This window comes from Nothobranchius furzeri, chromosome 10 (genome assembly GCF_043380555.1).
Source record: "Nothobranchius furzeri strain GRZ-AD chromosome 10, NfurGRZ-RIMD1, whole genome shotgun sequence".
Lineage (NCBI taxonomy): Eukaryota > Metazoa > Chordata > Actinopteri > Cyprinodontiformes > Nothobranchiidae > Nothobranchius > Nothobranchius furzeri.
Window position 1 is genome coordinate 52,669,450 of NC_091750.1, and position 20,165 is coordinate 52,689,614.

At 44.0% G+C, this 20,165-nt stretch overlaps 1 protein-coding gene across 7 annotated transcripts in view; it reads left to right on the forward strand.

Moving 5' to 3' along the window:
- ncor1 (nuclear receptor corepressor 1) overlaps nucleotides 1–20,165 on the forward strand; it is an 85,091-nt gene that overhangs the window by 34,388 nt on the left and 30,538 nt on the right. For all 7 annotated transcript variants that reach the window (XM_054730663.2, XM_054730664.2, XM_054730665.2 and 4 more), the window contains one exon: nucleotides 17,582–17,712. In XM_054730663.2, the coding sequence (XP_054586638.2) occupies nucleotides 17,582–17,712 (131 nt within the window). The remainder of the gene's footprint in view (nucleotides 1–17,581; nucleotides 17,713–20,165) is intronic.

The window sequence follows — 20,165 nt, forward strand, 5'->3', positions numbered from 1 at the left end:
GCGTTCTCTCATCAGTGCAAAAGCAATTCGGTAGGTGTGGAGCTGAGACTCGGCCAGAATGTTTGAATATTTAAAAAAAAGGTTTGAAATAGAAAAGTTGAAACTAGGGCTGGGTGGTATCTTGATATTTTTTAAAAATCAATATATTCAAACGGGAAACAAGATGACACAGTAAAGTTTCTTCATAAATACACAATCAGTGAATTTCTAGAGTTGGCAAGAGCATCTACTGCTTGTTGCTAGCTTACTCCATCTCTAAGCAGTCACTACATTTACTCTCATGTGTCTGATCGATCTGGAAACCGCTGGGTCAGTGTTCTGCCTTAAACTTAGCATAATGCTTTGTGGTTTTTAATTTTTCTGGGCTGCACCTCATGATTTTTATCTTGAAGTGCTATATAAAAGATTTCTTTCTTTCTTTCTTTCTTTTTTTCTTTCTCTTTCTGTCTTACTCTTTCTTTCAGCTAGCCTTTTCACCATGGCTGCTGACAGATTTGTTTATTCCATTTATGTGGCGAGAAGGGCTAGACCCTTCCCTCGTGTAAGCTGGAAATGTACGGAAAGCTGCAGCAGACAAAATACCTCAGACACGTATGATCAGTGATATGAGTGAATACAGTGGCATTACTGCCACATAACACGTGAGTCTAATCCTCAAGCGGATGCAATTATACATGAATTTAGCTTAAGATGATTGATTTTGTCCCTGGACAAGGAATAATCACTGGTAATTTTATGAATGATGGGATATGAGCCACATCTAGATGGAATTTAAATTATATTACAAATTGAATGTCAAAGTATGATTTTACAATTTGATAAACCAAAAGAAGTCCTCCAATAAAAATAAGAGAAAATACTTTATTTTTTTATTAGCTTGAGAAACGTTATTCAGTTCAGTTTTTAAATTAAAGAGACAGTGTGTAGTTTTTACCATTAACCTCTAGAAATATCCATCAAAATGTTGTTGAAAATTAATTAAATGAGTTGCTGAAAAATATTGGCGGCTTTGTAACATATGATCATAAAAATTGAAATACATGGGAGCTGGTCCAAGTCTCAGGGTGACGCCATGTTTTCTTCTACGAGAATCTGTGAGGATAAAATGCATTTACTGATTTGTAACAAATGGCTACAAAACTTTCAACTTTTATAAACATTGCTGTTTTTCACATTTACCTCATAACTTGTTGCCAATGATGAAAGGGAGTCTGATATGCATGTCATTTTGCGCTTCCAGGGATTTTTGAGCCTTAAGGCTATCCGTTGGAAAGGTCTTACTCTTAACAGAAAAATAATGCTAGCTTGCAATGATTTAGGTATATACTGCCCCCTATTGCTAGGGAAAATACACATTGTCACTTTCAAACTTCTTATGTTTATATTTAGTTCTTTTGCTTCAGATTTTATTTAGGCAGTTCTATGTGCATAGCATGTGTCTATAAAGTTCTTGGAGTTCCCACGATTAATGAATGCATCATGAAAGGGCTGGAACCTCCAGCCAGGCTGCAGGCTATCAGTCACGTTTCCCTGCCCACTCCTTTCAGATCAGGGCCTGAACTTAGGTCTGAAAAAAGCTAACTTGAAAATGTGAAGAAAAAAATTCTGAAACTGAACAAACTTGGGAAAAAAACAGATTTGAATTGGAACAACACACTAAATCTAACAAAATAATTCATAATATTAAACAAAAGTTCTTTTTTAAATCATCCAAACATTCTAGCTTCGTATTTAATTCCCTATAACCACTTTTTTTGGCATGAACAGCATCTGATTAGGTTCAGTCCTTAAATGCCTAATAGCTGGAATGCTAAATGGAAAGTGTGGTATTTGTTTATCACAAGTCCTATTGTGATTACAGCAACTCCTAGGGTGTTGTTGCATCATTCTATAACAAACACTTACTTCCATAAATACATTTTTTCTGTCATTAATTCATTTTCCATAGTTGTTTTATCCTGCTGAGTATTGCAAGAGGACTCAGGAGAGAAAAAAAAAACATTAAAATATGTAGTAAAGATGTTTATCCTTCTCATTGGGCTTCTCTTTCACCCATGCCACAGCCCTTTGCACAGAACATTCTGTCCAGGACATCATCTGTGCTTCACAATACTGTGGTTGTAGACGGTTTCTTCACACAAGGGGAAGTAGAGAGCACAAGTGTTTGTGATTACATTCAAAGACCAATATTTTTCTTTTTTAAATGACCTTACGTTCCTTATGGATGACTCACATTTTGTCAGCTGTTTAATGACATTTTCTGTCTGCATTTAAAAGATTTTGTGAAGATTCTGCACATCTTGCACATGTGGTCGTACATTGCTCTTAAAATTAGGAATTGAGATTCAGTCGTGCATGCTCTACTGGTGTATTTTAACTCATTTTTCTTGGTTGGATTTTGGAATGCTTATTGATTTATCAAGTTTCTTAACTTTCTAGGCGTTTCAGTCAGGATACACAGTCAGGGCATATAGGCCCTTTTGATTGCTGTTAAAAGAAATGTGCATCAGTGTTTAGTGGACTTCCAAGCCAAGCTTCTGGTGTGTGAGTGAGCAGAGTGAGTCATTAGAGTGAGAAGGGAAAGGACACAGAGGGAGCAACAGCAAGAGCAGAGGAATGTAGGGCAAGTGAGTGAAAAAAGCCCTGAGTGAGACAGAGTCAGCGTTGGCAGCCTCTCTGCTGATCCTGTGCTCTTTCTCCTTTTTTTTTCATTTACTTTTTCTTGCTTAAAGAGAAGGAGAGAGATAAAAATCCACCCCTCTTTAAAATTCTGAGTTGGTACAGCCCGGCCATCTGACAGGCCCAAAAACTCACTGTGCTGTTGCGAGTGCCAATCAAAGACGAGTGCTCAGCGGGGATTACCTTGACTGACCCTGCAAAGATTAGAGCGTGCATGTGAGATGGACAATTCTTTGGGCGGCTTAAGCGGCCTGATGACACGCTTTCCTGGAATATGTGTGGCAGTGCTGCGGCCCGGCAGCCCTTCTAAGGAGCTCTGCTATGGTGCTGTCCTGCCCCCCTCTATTGCTACTGTTACTAGCACTATGGAGGCACTGGAGGCTAAATTCACATTTGCAACACGAGTTGACTTCGCTGCACAGCAAAGGAAAGAGAATTTTATGACCAGCAAATGAGCGTGAAGGTATGTCGCCAACTTTTAGATCACATTTTTTACTTTTTTAGTGAAATCCGAGCTCCTGGTTCTGGTTTTGTGCATGTGTTGCTCTCTGTTGCTTGGCTAGTGTGCTTCTTAGCCTGGATAGTCATTTCAGGCTTGTAGGCAGTCAAAGAAAGCTATTTTAGGGTTAGTTTTCTAGGGCATGTGCAGGGCGAGCTTTTATTTAACACCCAAGTGAAGCCTCTGTGGTCATTTGCATGTATTTATGTTGCTGGCATGATGGTATTTGTCTCTGTGAAATATAAAAAAGTATGAAACTTAATCTTCATGTAACACATTTTTAAAATAGATTGAGCAGATGTGCTTAAATGATGAAGTAGCATTTGTCAGAATCATCACTGGTCTTAGATTGGTTTTATGAAAACAGAGAAAACATAATAGGCATTAGTGTTTTACTCGTAACACTGACGAGTCAGTGGAGGCCACCCCCTCTCCCAAATCCCAGTACAGTCACCACATTAGTTCTGATGAATTATTTTCTCCTTATGTGTGACAGACTTCTTGCTTAATTTCTGTTCTGATTTCAGACAGTAAATAAAAGTCCCCATAATGTTGTGATTTATCACGCAGCTTTGGTAGAGTTTGCTTACCCGTGAACAGCCGTGATGTTTAAGCTGCTCGCCTGATATTGAATAGCTCGGGCCCGTGGAGACATTGATACCATAGCATTTCTAAAGGTCTGCTGCAGTGTCATGTGGGACCAAAATTAAAAGCTAACTTTTCAACGTGGTTGCAGGGAATCAATCTGTGACATGTGGTGCGCCTCTGTTATGTTGTTCCACTCAAACAGGGCTGCAACTTTGGATTTAAGTTCTCTGGAGTGGCAAGAGGTACACATCAAAGACTTAAGGTTATTTATTTAAGATATGTCAGAATACTTGTGCTCTTTTTATTTCTAGCAAATTTGCACTGCATATTTATGTAGCTGTTAGCTAAGGTGAACATTCAACTGGGCTTTGACAAACAATTCTGCAGCCAAAAACCACAAAGCATCCTTTAGTAAATGGACAGAAGTTGGATACAAAACCATGTTTATCTTTTTCATATCATTTGCAGATTAATGAATGTATTTGTTAATGAATAAAAATGTATACTGTAGGTATTTTTTAGTTTCTACTGCTTGGGGTGGAAATCTGTAGTCTTGTCATGATTTGATTCGACTACCAAATAGAGGTTTGCAATGTGATTTAAAATGATCACAATTTCATCATCTCAACTCTGTGATAATTTGTTACTTTTAAATAACAGGTTCACTAAAAAACATTTTTTACTTATTTTTTCAAGCTGAACAAAAAAATGGTCTTCTATTTCTCGTTCCTGTATTGGCTTCTGACGCTTGGTTCAGAGAAGCCTAACAGATGTACGCCATACTGTCACTTAACATTCATGGACCCGTCTTGACTCGTGACAGGGACGGCTGTTGTTGGCTTAGTGTCCAGGAGTAAGCAAAGCACATCGAGGCTAGTAGAAGCTAACTGTTAGCATTAGCAACTCCACAACACGGCAGAACTCGTCCAGGCTTGAGTTATTTGTGGAGATAAAACATCAGTGTTAGTCAGTGGTAGAGTTGCGTTGCTGTTATCCAATCAGAGACGACATGTCAAATATCAAGAAATACGAATTCAAATTCTGCCGTCTAAAACCAACCTTTAAGGTTGGTTTATGCTTGACGCGTCCGCGAGGTCCGCATGGCTCCGCGCGGAAAAGTTGCGTCATTTTAACAACCACGCCCCTCCACCGCGTCTCCGCACGGCCCAGAATTTCCGCAACGCACACCTCGGAAAATTTCTAACCACGCGGACGGTCGGTCGCGGAAAAACATGGCGGACCGGCAAGAACTAATATGGCAGAGGTTCGTAAATACAGCCATTTGTATGATTCAGCTCTCAGAGATCACCGGGATCGTTGGTTACGTATTGTAACCCCAGATTCTATGAGTCTAGTCGCAGCCCTTAAGCGAGCTGCTATTGGAAGGATGATCTCCGCATCAGCCAATCATGAAGAGCTTAAATGTACGCCCACCAATAGTGGGCCCCCTCGTGGTATATAACCGCAGTGACCCCACTGCTCGCCTCCAATGGCTCTTATTCCATCATAACCAGTGGGGCCAAGTGGCTTAAGGGCTGCGACTAGACTCATAGAATCTGGGGTTACAATACGTAACCAACATTCTATTTCGTCTAGTCTTAGCCCTTAAGCGAGCTGCTATTGGAATAAAGCGCAGCTGGATGGGTTTACGCCACACTGGTTAACACAACCAATGGACACACCCAATCAATCTCCTTTAGTGAGGGAGGTTCAGCCTCAGACCAGGCTTAAAGACTGAGGCAGCCACGATAAGAGAGGGGCCCCCACTAAAAAAACATCATCCACGAGAGGATGAAATCCATCTCAGCAAGGCCAATGAGGTGCCATAAGCATTCATTCAGCCTGCTGGGGTCCAAGCACTGAACGAGTGATGGAACCTGAAGACACATCTCGTAAATAATAACGAGTAAAGGAACAGGATGAAGCCCATGAAGCAGCCTGACAAATGTCTTCCATCGACACACCACTGTGGAGCGCCATCGAAGAGGAAATCCCCCTGGCTGAGTGAGCCCTGAGTGCCTCAGGGGAATCCTGCCCCGATGACGTGTAAGCGAGGGAAATGGCTTCACACAGCCAGTGCGAAAGACGCTGGGTCGACAGCGCCTGACCAAGGGAAGACTCCCTGTAGTGCACAAACAGATTTTGTGAACGACGAATCTCCGAAGTGCGTGACACATACCGTACAAGCGCGCGCACCGGGCAGAGAAGGTGAGAAGCCGCTAACTCCTCAGAATTATGGGGAGGAGGAAAAAGTCCAGCCAATGAAATTGACCTGGATTTGAAGGAAGCATTAATGCTTTTGGGCACAAAGGCTGGATTGGGGCATAAAACAGCAGACCCGCCATCTTCCCGGATCCTGAGGCATGCGGGAGCCACTGAAAGGGCGGTCAGGTCACTCACTCTCTTAACTGATGCTAGCGCTAGCAGCAATGCAGTTTTAAGTGACAGGAACTTGAGTGAGACCTGGTCCAAGGGTTCAAATGGGGCTTTGGATAAGCCGTGCAGAACCACCGTTAGATCCCAGTGGGGAAAAAGCGGGCGGGACACAGGTCTGTTCCTCCTGACACCTTTTAGAAAACGTTTTGTGAGGGGATGATTGAAAACAGATCTATCTCCAAACCCTTGGTGACAGGATGAGATAGCTGCAGCATATGTTTTAATAGTGCTGAAGGCGAGGCCCCTGTCCATCAGTATCTGCAGAAACGATAGGACATCCGCCAGCTGGCAGGAGAGCGCTTGAACATTCCGCTCTGTGCACCATTTCTGGAAAGCTGCCCATTTAGCAGCGTAAGACGCAATGGTAGAGGGCGCCCGCGCACTCTGAATCGTGGCGACCACATCATGCGGCAGCCCAGAAGCCTCTAAGCGTGACCGCTCAGCGGCCAGACCCACAACCGTTGGCCTATTTCCGGAGGATGTTTGATTATTCCATCCGCCTGGAGAAGGGCGTCCGCCCTCCACGGGAGCCTCCACGGGGAGCCGGACACTAGCGCTTGCAGGTCCGGAAACCATGATGCGGACAAGCACCTGGGAGCAACCAGAATCACCGAGAGCCGTTCCGACCGAATTCGGTCTAAGAGACGGGGAATCAGAGGGACTGGTGGAAACGCATAAAGGAGCGCTCGAGGCCAGGGCTGGTGTGAGAATGCGTCCGCCCCGAGCGGAGGTCCGTCCCGGGGACTCAGGGAAAACCACAGGCGACACTGAGCGTTTTCGCGAGCCGCAAACAGATCCACAGACGGTTCCCCGAACCTGATCCAGATCTGTGATATCAGTGCGGGATGCAGACGCCAGTCGGAGTCGCGGGGTCCCCCTCTCGACAGGATGTCTGCCGCTACATTCAGGACCCCCGGAATGTAGATGGCTCTGATGGACAGCAGGTGGACATGTGTCCAACACAGTAAATCTGTGGCGACACGCAACAGAGGGAGGGATCGAACTCCCCCTTGGCGATTTATGTAGGTTGTCTGTGTGAACTTCGACATGACGGCCCTCGAGAAGGGCAGCAAAGTGTCTGATCACATTCCTCACTGTCATAAGCTCCAACACATTTATGTGCTCGTGCGTGTGGGAGGGCCAACGATCTGCCACCGTATGGGACAAGCACGTGCCCCCCCACCCCGACAGTGACGCATCCGTAAACACAGATACGTGTGACGCAGGACGTCCGATGGGAACCCCGCGTGAGAGGATGCAGGGGTTCCCCCAGTGAGCGAGGTCCCCGCCCACTGAAGGGGGAATCCTCAACATACGTCTCTTCTGACGTATCGGGTGCACCCGGAGGCGGGTGAACCAACGTTGCAAGCGCCTCGTGTGCAGCAAGCCTAGCGGCACCACCGAATGGGCTGCGGACATCATGCCCAGGAGTTTCATGACTAACAGGGCTCTCACGATCTTGCGGGGTTGTACACGGGAGATCACCGTGGAGAGATCTGCCGCTCTTGCAGGCGACAAACGTGCTCTCATTAGGGAGGCGTCCAACTCCACCCCGAGATACACAATCGACTGGGATGGAAGAACGGAGCTCTTTTCCCAGTTTATAGAAAACCCCAGGGTCGACAGATGCTCTGTCAACCTCCTGGTTTGCTGTGACGCCTCGTCCTTGGACCGAGCGCACAGGAGAAGATCGTCCAAGTAAAATAAAACCCTCATTCCCTCCGTGCGCAGTGGCTGCAGCGCGGTCTCCAGACATTTGGAGAAGGTGCGCGGGGCTAGCGAGTAGCCGAAAGGGAGGCGATTGAACTGATATTGAACTCCCTTGAACGAAAAACGCAGAAACTTCCGGTGATTTGGAATTACTGGTATGTGGAAGTATGCGTCTTTCAGGTCGATTGACGTGAACCAATCCCCGGGGCGCACATATTCCAGGACTTGTCTCATCGTTAACATGCGGAAATGCATTACTGCTATGGAGCAGTTGAACAGGGACAGGTCGAGAATCGGTCTCATTCCTCCCGACTTCTTCGGTACTATGAAGTAGCGGGAGTAGAAGCCCGAGAGCTCTTGTCCGCGAGGGACTCGTGAAATAGCGTCCTTGGACAGAAGTTCCCGCAACTCCAGCTCTAGGGCCTGAGACTGTACTTGCGATGTGAACGTCGTCTCCACGATTCCGTTGAAGGGAGGTGGAGTGACCTGAAAATGAAGTGTGTGACCGCAATGAATGGTGTCCGAAATCCATTTGCTCATGATACAAAGGCGGCGCCACTCGTGCGCGCGTTCCGACAGTGGACGCGTGTGCGCGGTCACGTGAGCAACGACTGAGGGTTGTGCATGCGCCCTTACCGCCGTCGCCCGTACCAGAGAACTGGTGGCGACCCATGGAGGGCTGCGCTCGAAAGGGCGAGTGCGAAACAGCTGGAACAGGCTGGTCCGCACCGCGGAGCGTGGAGTCCGAGAGTGAAGGACGAGTGGGAGCCGAGCCTGTGCACGGGGGCGACAGAGTGCCAGCGGATGAAGCCGCGCACTGTGCCGCCGCGCGTGACCGAGACAGCGACCTGACATCTCGCCCCACCCGACGATGTGGTGAGAGCTGAGAGAGTTGGGCCCGGCCGGATGCTGGGGCCGGAGCGCAAATGGAGCGCACCCTTACGGTTGGCCGTATATTATGACTGCCTGCAGGTATGCGTGCAGCAGTGCTTGGTGTGGGGAACATGTGTGAGAACTCGGCAGAGGATTCTGCGGAGGACTGTAGGATTGTGCTCTTTGAGTGACATGTTTTGGGTTTTATTTCAAAACCAACATCAACATCATTACAATCATGTACACACACATTCCCCCCAAAGAGTCACTTCCGTGGCTGCTTTCGGCGAGGCTTGTGCACCTGGGACTGCCAAGACGGCGTCTGCTGGCCCCGCCGGAACCGTTGCCCGCCATCTCGCTGGTCCCGCTGATGTGGAGCCGAAGCGGGAGGCCGGCTCCGTGGAGCGGACGGTGCCGCTGGGCGTTTGAAGCTTCTGCGCCGTTCGTCCCATCCTCTGGCAGAACGGCCGGAGTGCGAGGCTGACCGAGGGTGAACCAGGTCTCGTACCGTAGCCGATAGTTTGGCCGTCTTCTCAATCAATCAATCAAAGCTTTATTTGTAAAGCGCCTTCCGCAACGCTGTCAGGAAGCCCAAAGCGCTGAACATGGTACAGTTGTAAGTAATTATACTGAATAAATCAACAATAAAAGAAATTCAAATTACAAAATACAAATTACAAAATACAAAATGGAAATAACAAAATAGATGAAACATTCCGGTAAAATACAAATGTGTGAAACACAATTGGATTGAGTGGATGGATTGAGTGTACCAATGAAAACTGTGGAATGGATTCAACATAATAGAGGGCCATAATCAAACATGTTCTGGAAACGCCAAGTGGAGGAGGTGTGTTTTTAGGTGATTCTTAAAGACTGGCAGAGAAGGGGACAGCCTGACTGAGGGTGGCAACTGGTTCCAGAGTAACGGTGCTAGGACTGAAAAAGCCCGGTCCCCACGGGTACGACACCTAGACCGAGGGACAGCGAGCAGGCCTTGGTCAGAGGAGCGCAGAGCGCGTGATGGGGAATGTCTGTTCAGGAGTGTGGCCAGATAGGGGGGAGCACCACCCTGAAAGAAATGATAAACAAAGACGAGTATTTTGAATTGTGAGCGATAGGAAATCGGAAGCCAGTGCAGGGAGGCCAGAACTGGACTGATGTGGTCCCGTTTCCTGGTCCCAGTCAGGAACCTGGCAGCGCTGTTCTGCACAACCTGTAGGCGACGCAGTGTTGACTGACACAACCCTGCATAGAGAGAGTTGCAGTAGTCAAGCCGAGAAATTACAAAGGCATGCAGTACCCGCTCCAGGTGGGCTCTCGACAGCATATGCTTGATTTTAGCAAGGCGTCTCAGGTGAAAGAAACTGGACCGGATCACAGAATTGATGTGAGCATCAAATTTAAGTCCTACATCAAGTTTCACCCCCAAACTGGTAACAACTGGTTTTGAGTATGGAGAAAGAGGGCCAAGATCAGCATAACGATCCACATTCCTGCTGTTGGGGTGAAAAACAATGAGCTCTGTCTTTCCCTCATTCAGATGTAGATAGTTGGACATTAGCCAAGACTTCACCTCATTAACACAGGAGACAAAGGACTGAATAGAGTGACCTTTCTCCTGACACAATGGAGAGTAAATCTGGCAATCGTCAGCATACAGATGGAATGATAGGCCATGTTTACGAAAGATTGACCCCAGAGGTAGCAGATAAATGGCAAACAAAAGTGGACCAAGGATCGACCCCTGCGGGACCCCCCACCGGAGCCCCTCCCAAGAAGAAAAAACATCACCCAGTTTAACACAGAATGTCCTGTTTTGGAGATACGATCTAAACCAGTCCAGAGCTGACCCTTTGATCCCAACCCATCGTTCCAAGCGATCGAGTAGAATCGCGTGGTCAACTGTGTCGAAGGCTGCTGTCAGGTCTAATAACAGAAGCAGCACAGATGTTCCCTGATCTAGTGATAGATAGATGTCATTTAGGACCCTCAGTAGAGCAGACTCTGTGCTATGGCCAGACCTGAACCCTGATTGGAAAACCTCAAACAGATCAGAGTCAGCTAAATGTGAGACCAGCTGCTGATAAACGACTTTCTCAAGCAGTTTAGATGTAAAGGGCAGGGTAGAGATAGGCCTGTAATTTTCGATCACAGAGACATCAGCACCAGGTTTCTTCAGGGTCGGCCGAATAACTGCTGCTTTCAAAGCAGCTGGGACCACACCTGTGCTGAGGCTCTTGAGCCCTTGAGTCTTCTGAGCCCTCTTGAGTCTTCTGAGCCCTCTCAATGACGCCCCTAAGATGGGGACCAAACAGAACATCGGTGGTGATGGGGCCGTCCAGCATCCCCCTTTGCAGATGCTCCGGAATGGAGGGCAGGGCCTTGAGCCAGATCGCTCGCTGGATGAGGGTCTGCCAGGCAGCGATGCGAGCAGAACCGGTGAGCACAGCAGCACACAAATTGAGGATAGCATCAGCAGTCTTAGTAATGACGGCTTTCGACTCCTCGGGGGCTTCCAGCTCCTCCATCATCCTCGAGACGCCGAAGGCAAGGAGGGCGATGTTATTCCCTGCAGCGCCGGTCTGAAAGGCACACTGATGTGCGCGGTCGGTGAGCCGCGTCAGCAGCTGGTCATGTTTTGAAGCGGGAACAGCTCGCGGGCCAGCGAGGTGGTTCTTGGCGCCAAACAGCGAGGCCAAGTCCGGCTCTAGCGGAGGAACGGACGGCCAGCCTTGGTCGGAAAACCCCTCGACCTTGGTGATGGGCGCATAGGTGGAGACTAGCGCCTTGAGCTTGGCAGGCTCGGAGAAGGCGGCAGACCAGCAGCTCATAGCAGCGGGAAAGCGCGGCCAAATAGGGTCTAGACAGCGTGTCTGAGTTGCCCCGAAGATTCCCGCCAAATCATCCGCTTCAGGCGGGGCTGGTTCTGGCACAGCTAGCCCCTTGTGGGCTGCTGCCGCAGAAATGATGGCGGGCAGCTCCTGGAGCAGTGCTCTTACTGCTGGCAGGGAGGAGCGAGAAGCCACTGGGGCAGAAGGACCCGCTGGGCGGAGCTCATCGACCTCCGTTATGTCTAGGAGGGATGCCGCCTCGTCGTAGTTCTTGCTGTCGGTGACGTCATCCAGCCGGTTGAAGCCAGCCGGCTCCTGACCGGCGTCGAAGAAATCCGACGCCTTGTCCAGCGGGTACGAGTCAGCCACCGGAAATTCTTCGTCGGCGGCGGGAGTGAAGTACTCGACCCGGCGAATCTTCTCTGCCACGGGCAGAGCGGCACAGAACGGGCACGAGGCCTGCAGGGTCAAGGCCAGGCCAGCGTGGTGAGCCCCGAGACAGACCTCACACTTAGCGTGCAGGTCTCCGCTGGAAATGGAGCCCGACTGGCAGGTCGGGCAGGGTCTGGCGTCGCTGGACATGGCTGGTAAGTCTTCTCGGATAATCTTGCTCTTTCTGGATAAATTTGCTCTTTAAGAAGCTCTCAGCTTGGCATGAAGAGAAAAAGGAGGCGAGCAGTGGGGTCACTGCGGTTATATACCACGAGGGGGCCCACTATTGGTGGGCGTACATTTAAGCTCTTCATGATTGGCTGATGCGGAGATCATCCTTCCAATAGCAGCTCGCTTAAGGGCTAAGACTAGACGAAATAGAACAACATGTTGTAAATAATTCTTGGAGAGAAATAGCTCGCACTGTCGGAAAAGACGAGAACGCTGTTAAAAATGCTGAAATGCCATGTTGTAAACAGTAATTTCTACTTCTACTATGGTGTAGTGTTGAATGCATGCCGTAGAGCTCCATGCTGCCCCCTACAGTTTGGGAGAATATTGGCTCACCGCAGAGACGAGCCGCACGAACCATAAACACTGTGACTTGTGAAGCGCGTTCCAGCCGCGAGCCGCATCACCGCGCGGAAAGTGAATGCATCAAGCATAAACCAAGCTTTAAGCTACTTTCTCCTTCAGTTGACATCTACATCCTCAAACAGGCGCACAAGAGCTTTTTCACCTCAGAGTAAAACTTACAAGGCATTCATTCCTGCTAGAGACCACTGCAAATATATTTAAATATGAGTAAAGTTTATCTTTAAAGCAGAATTTATTTCTAATAACCAAATAATTAGTTAAAATATTAATTAGCACCAATTTAGTGTTGAGCATCGATTGGAACCGGTTCCAACTGTTCATTTTTCCCGGAATCACTCAACGTGTTTTATTTCGATTCCTAGTTTCAATTCCTAGAATGCCGACGGAAGAGGAATCCGCGGCCGATCTCCGTGAAAAATAAACGGGATCTGCAAACTGTGATCAAGGCTTTTCAGAGCTGATCACACACCAGCTGTCTGTGTGCAGCACTGAGACCCCCCTCTCCCCACCCAGATTTAAACAAAGGCCTCTGCTGAACTTTTACTCCGTAATGTAAACTTTAATTCCTGCAGCGTAGAGGAAACGTGTTAAAATACGTCAACACGGTGGATTTAATAGAAGCTTTAAAGAACAAACTCTGGACGGTGTGAGGTGAGTTTAACACACAGAGTGTCAGCAGTCAGACATGTGAGCGTCAGAAGGCTTAACAATAACCTGTAGATTAAAGTCATCATGCTAGAGAAGCTTCTCTGTGGTGGACCACACCAGCTTCTGCCACAATAAATAATAATAATAAATCACACACAAAGTTTTGAACATTTTTAATTTCCTTGCTGAACTATTTTTGTTGAGTTTTAATGTTTAAAATCTGTTAGGTTGTTACTGACAGCAGCTACATTTAAGTTTCCCTTTCTGTTCTGACTGAATGCTGCTGCAGCATGGAGGTGTAGTTCTCAGTCATCCTGGACATGATCATCCTGAGAGTTTTAGCTGAAAACAGCTGGACGTTTCTGGATATGTTGGAGACATTCAGCTTCTCATCCCAGAGGCTTCTTCCAGACTTTGGTTGTGGTCAGAAACAAACACACTGGTTGTGCTGCGAGTCTTTTTCTTTTTTTTCTCCAAAACATGTTTCTGTCTAAATGAAGGTGATGTTATTGTTCATAGAATTAAAATTCATGTTGAAGTTAAGATTATTTCATCAAGTAGGACCTGTGGTTAGCTGGTTCATGTAAAACATGTCATGTCTTTAAAGAATCGGAATCGGGAATCTATAGGAACCGGAATCAATTCAAATTCAAATTCAAAAATACTTTATTAATCCCAGAGGGAAATTGATTATCGAAACGAGGAATTGGAATCGGAATCGTTCAAAAATGTTTGCTTATTATGAATATTAATGCAGAAAACTCGTAATCCTGACGTTTTCCACCGACCCAGTCATCTGACAAACTCTCACCCCATGAAAACGGGAGTACAAAGGGTTTATTGCACAGAAAATGACTCAAGGCACTCATTCATAATGGAAACCACAGACAGACTTATAGACAACGATGAGTGTATGAGTCTTTTAATTCTTCATTCATACTACTCGCTTGTTGAACACATGCTGAACTTGTCGTTAAGTGCTCCCGTAAATGGTCCGAGTGCTGCACTTCCAAACTTTCTGCCTTTTACACTCCTCTACGTCGCATTAATAATTAACCCTTAATAAAATCAAGTTTGCCCATTTTAAAATCTAACCAAAATTATTTTTGTCTAAATCTTGATGCTTAGAATAATATTTTACCGGCCACTCTTAACTTGTATTGAGTATCTGCAGCTAGTTTGTTCTAAATATTGAACAGAGTGCTATGTACTTGGTCTGAAAAGTCACAAAATGAAAAAATAAAATTGTGCCGACCTTCCTGCTACTAAAGCAACTGCAAACTTGATTTTTGTCTTTTTTTTTTAACCATTACTGGGGGCAGAAATGTTCCACCAAGGTTGCTTTGTAATATCTCAAAGACTGCATGTGACAATTTAGAACTGTATTATTTTTTTCATGGAAATTTGTGAATTAGATTTGTTGGGTTAGGGTAACAAAACAAAACAGCTTGGTCAGAAGTGAAGAGCATTAAAAATGAAGTCAAATTTATTTTCCCTTCCTGCAGTGGCAGTATTGGAAGTGATGGCTTCCTCGTCTGGCTTAAATTCTGTGGTAGGAAGTGGACGATTGACTTGTGGCTCTGTCATTTCCTAACTCAAACAGGACTTGTGAATCAGCAAAAGAGGGCAGAAAGTTGAAGCTCCTAAAATATTCAAGACCGGTGAGGCAGGAGCTTCGTTTTAAAAACACAAAAGAGCCACAGGACTTTGTTGGCTTGTAGAACATCTCGGTGGAGGCTCTTTATGCAGTGTGGGAGAAGAGGTGAAGCTTGGTTTATGCTTGACGCATTTACTTTTGTAATAATTAAATATCTTATTCTTGAGTAAAATGTGGCTTCAAGAAGCAACTTCTGAGTCCATACACACACAGGGATGGAGCACAATGGTTACAACTGAATTAGCTCCAGTATTAAGATATTTAAACTCACAGGGGCTGCAGGTCTCCTGTTTTATGAGCAAAGGGCTGGGAATCAGTCGGTAAGGAGCGGTAAAAGTTATTTTGCCGCTGCCATGCGGAGCGGTTTGGGAAACACATTTCAAAGACTGAACCAAGTCCGGCTACCGAACCGAGCAAAACACTGAAGACTTATCACCAGTGCGCGAAGGTGCGGGTTTCAACCAACAGGAGAAGGAAGGAGAGGGGCTAGAAGGCAAATCAGAGGAGCCGGACCGATGTTTTTGAGCAAAACTGCAAATGACAGTTCTTTAAAAAAAAAAAACATACTCAAGTAAAAGTAAAATACAGATTTAAAAAAACGACTCAAAAAGTATAAATATACAAAAAAGCGACTCAATTACAGTAATGAGAGTAAATGTAATTCGTTACTTTCTACCTCTGGTTTTACTTCAATGTAAATGACAAAATGTATGTGTTTTGACTAGTGCTGAACAATTAATTGCATATGAAATTAAATTGCGATGTGACAAAAGGAGATTTTCTAATGGCACAGGCTGCGATTTGACTGGTAGTGAGTGGTTAGCACAATGCTAATATGCATGGGAAAACCCATATGGATGCTAATGCTGATATCTCCAATTACATTCTTACAAATTACGAATTAGGAACGTGCCAAATGATTACATTTGGAGTCTAATAAAATATAAAAACTGTCATCAATCAAATAAGCACAGACAGATATTTCAGTAAAGTTAGAAACCCTAAGAGACTTTAACTCCATTGAGTTTTGGCTAGCATCTATGAATGTAACTGCACCACAGAAGCTCTGCATGGACAAGACGGCAAAAACTAAACACAAAAGACTTCAATTAACGGGACACACTTCTTTCCTGCAAATACATTTTCACAGTTGATGCCAATACCTATGCTCCTTCAAGGAATGTGCTCCTGGCTGCAAAGCATTGTACCTTCAAATACAAAATGTTGTCTTTACTTGTGAGTGTTTATGTTTATGTAGATAGATAAACTTGTTGATATGATATGTAGATAAATATGTAGATACATAAACTTTTTTATATTCAGTACAAATTACATAGATTTTTTTATTTCCGTTAGTTGGAAAATATGAGAAAAGCCCCTTGAGAAAATAATCGTGAATTAAATCGCAATTAATTATTTTCCAAAATCGTTCAGCCCTAGTTTTGACTATATCTGTCACGTGATTTCAGATTTATTTGCTTCAAAATTTTCAAATTAAAAAAGACCACAAATTTGAAGTAGCACATATGATGTCACCCCGAGATCCAATGTAGCTGGCACTTTTCACATGGTGAGATTTATAGTGGTTTTCTCCATGTTTAATGTTCCTTCAATCATCCTGGAAGGGGGACGTGAAACTAACTAAACTCAGCCCTTTTTTTTCTTTCTACTCCTTCTTGTCTGGTTTGATTACATACATTTGGTTAGACGAGCAGTTGGAGTTCTCCACATCTTTTCACACAAAACCTAAAGTAAATTTTGCCGCTGTTCGAAAAGAAGCACTTTCTTGGCATCAAAATGTATCTTGTTCAAGACATCATTTGTGAAATCCATGGCACATATGAAAAAGGATCAGAAAATAACTTTTATCTGCTCATAGACTCCCATTCATTTTTTGGCAGTAGGGCACTTATGGTCTGGATGAAGTATACTTTATAAATATTATAAAATATATTAAATGATAGAGATGAATTAAAAATCAATTATGGTCGTGGTTGACACTTTTCAGGTGTTGCTGAAGCATCTGCCCTCTTGCCATAAATCGCTGTACTTATTTTTTCCAGCTATTCTTACTCCTTTAAGATTCTTTTTGATGCTGTAGTTACTCATCTGATATACCTCTATAACAAATAGTGTAACACTTCATGTGCAGTCATGTTGCTGTAGTCGGGAGGCCACATCCCTGATTGTATTTATTTAATTTTGTGTCACAAATTATGTCCTTATCTGTCGTCTCTTTTCCTTCCTCTCTTTCTGCCTTTTAACCATTGAGTGAAGTGCATTCCTTTGCCCCATCTGGTACCAGCATGGGATGTTTGGTTTGGCATAGCCAGACTTGTTCCAGCACAGCTCCATCATGGAATAGTCAGGAGGAAGTGTTCTGTGTTGCACCACGCCAGCAGTGAACATTGGGAATGTTGCTTTGTCCCGGGTTAAAATTCAGATAAAAGTAGTAGTTCTCCTTTTTTGTGACACAACAGGTAATAATGTTGTGTGGAGGCAAAGGTGGTGTTTTTCTTTGTCTTTGCACCAGAGACATACTATGATAGTTGTTGCAACGACACTTCAGGGATATGTTAAACTAACTTTGAGCAACCGACTCATTTTTTCTTTGTGTTTTGTTTTTAGCCAACACCACGTCCTTTACACGAAGACAAGTCAGAAGACAAGAACGAAGAGGATAAGTCGGAGAAGTCAGAGAAAAACGAGGACGAGGAGAAGAAGGACGAGGAAGAGAAAGATGAAAAGGAGGATTCTAGGTGAGTTTTGAGTGAATGAATGTTTAATTTGGTGTTTGGTCTAATCACAGTCACCATTTCTGAAAAGATGACATTTAACATTATCCTCTCAATGTTGATTTTATCACATGGGAGCCATTATTTAGAACTCGCGTTAGAAAAGTTTCATTGGCTGTGTCCAAATAGGACAAATAGCATTTTTGGAAGGACTCGGTTTCCGTAGATCAAGTTCTTCCTCAAAGCGGAAGTGTGTGGCTGTGAATCTGAACAGTCAAGCCTTTTTAATTTTTCTCACATGTACCTCAGTGAATTTCCTGTTGCCTAGCAACCAAGATGGTGCTAAACACAACTAACCTTAGTGGCAGTATATGAAGAAATAAGGGTACCACCATATAACTTGACAAAACACAATTTGAAAAGGCAAAATAAAAAAAAACAACACAACAGCTTTAAGCTTTTGTTCATTTACTTTAAAACTGTGATCCTCTCCAACTTTGTCTGCCATTATTACAAGAACAATCTCCCATTTGGCTTGCAATGAATCCTGGGATAGTCTTAGCCAATGAGGATAAAACAGACCCATCCTAGAAAATCTGCACTAATTTGGACACATTATGAGTACCTTTTGGAATTTTTGGACATACTTGTCACTTCGCTTTGACTTAATCAGACACACACATGCTTGTCGACACTGGAGAAGCAGTTGACGAGGCTTTTCATCTGAGCACATTTCGGATATCGGAGCTTTTTAGCTCATAGCAGCCTAGGTGGGCTTGGCAAGCACTTGCTAGTTTCCCTTAAAGGGACAGAAGCCTGAAACTGCTTGTTCTGGAACATACTGAAAATTTCAAGATTAGAAAATGCTCTGATTGCTTTATGCTTTTTTTCATAGACATGCTTTGTATCGACCATATAACTATTATAACTTCTTTTTCAACAGTTTTCCATAGTTTTAAACCTAAGCAAAAGAAACAATCACTGGGACTCGGGGTAAGTTTAATGCAAGTCCCTTCAGAGGTTAAAAAACGGGTCTTTACAAACAAGAATAAAAGCTGTATAGAAAAATGAATTACTTGAATTGACTTAGTTGAATCAGATTTCAAAAAGGGTTTAATATTAGCCAAACTTTTGCCAGGCAGCATTTGATAAGGTCTCACACAGAAACACAGCATAGGGAGGACGTACCTCATAGTTAAAATCTTCTCAATCATTTTGAACAATTGATTTTTGACTTGTTCGATTTAAAAAAATGTTCCCATTGGTGCATTCAAACTTTATTTTAAATGTCCACAACTATTAGTCTTTTATTACACTTTTTTGGCAAAAACAATGAAATTCAGATCAGAAGTGTTGAGCACAGAACCAAACGTGCTACAGAAGGCTATTTCTAATGCTAAATTCTTGTGCACGTGCAGTAAGCTTCTATGTAAATTACTATAATGTGAAGTTTTTTTCCATTGCAAAAGTTTATAAGGAACAGTGTTCGCATGAAGTGCTTGCAAAATTTCTAAGATTAAAAGGAAAGTTATTAATCATTGATGACCTTTCCATTTAACTTCACTTCAAAAGATTCAAGCTGGTCCTTTAAGTGTCGGTCCTGCTGTGTCTTGAGCTCTGTGCCGTGAGAGTGGTGCTCCTGAGCTAGTGAGGCATTGTAGAAATGACAAAGGTGCTGGGAGGAGTTTAAACAATGGCATCGGCTGAAAAGATGATTATTAATACACTGATTTGTGATGAGCTGTGGTTTATGATGTTGCTGAAAAGTTAATGTTCTGTGAAGGTGTTTTCAGCTTCAGAAGTTGGCTGTAGATGTGTTAGCATGTGTGTCACCTATAGCATGTTCAAGTACAAGACGTTGTTTTTTTTACTGTTTTCCACATGATTTGCTGCTTTTTTTAAGGAATTGATGTTATCTAACCTAAAAGTCATATTTATTTAGCTTTTTAATTGCCTTACACATTATTATACTTCTTCATATTAGTTTTATTTTGCATGTTTGGACAATAAATGAATTTTCTCAATCAGAAATAAAAATTGAGAAAATTGTTTTGTGCCTTTTAAATAAAACAAATAAAATAGAAATTTTATCTATTTTGTTTTTCTTTTTTTGTTACATTATTGGTAAGTTTCACATTTCAGTGTCCGGTGCTTTTCCATGACAGAGATGTATTCAGTTTGATAATGATCTCATTCTGGCCTGCTCTAATAAATACACACACAATATAAATCGCCTAGTTCACTATTTTTCTGATTCTCTGCACCTTTTTTTAAATGTCTGAATAAGTAATAATTTTTCATAATTTATTAAGACTATTATGTCAGATCTAAACATGTTGACTCAAAATACAAATAAAAGAACAAATAAAAGTCCCTACATAATGTCCAACAAGTCCAAAATGACTTGTCTGCCCATATTACATCTAAGAAGCTGCTAGTTTGGCTTTCATGTCTACAGTCAGTGAGAACAGATTACA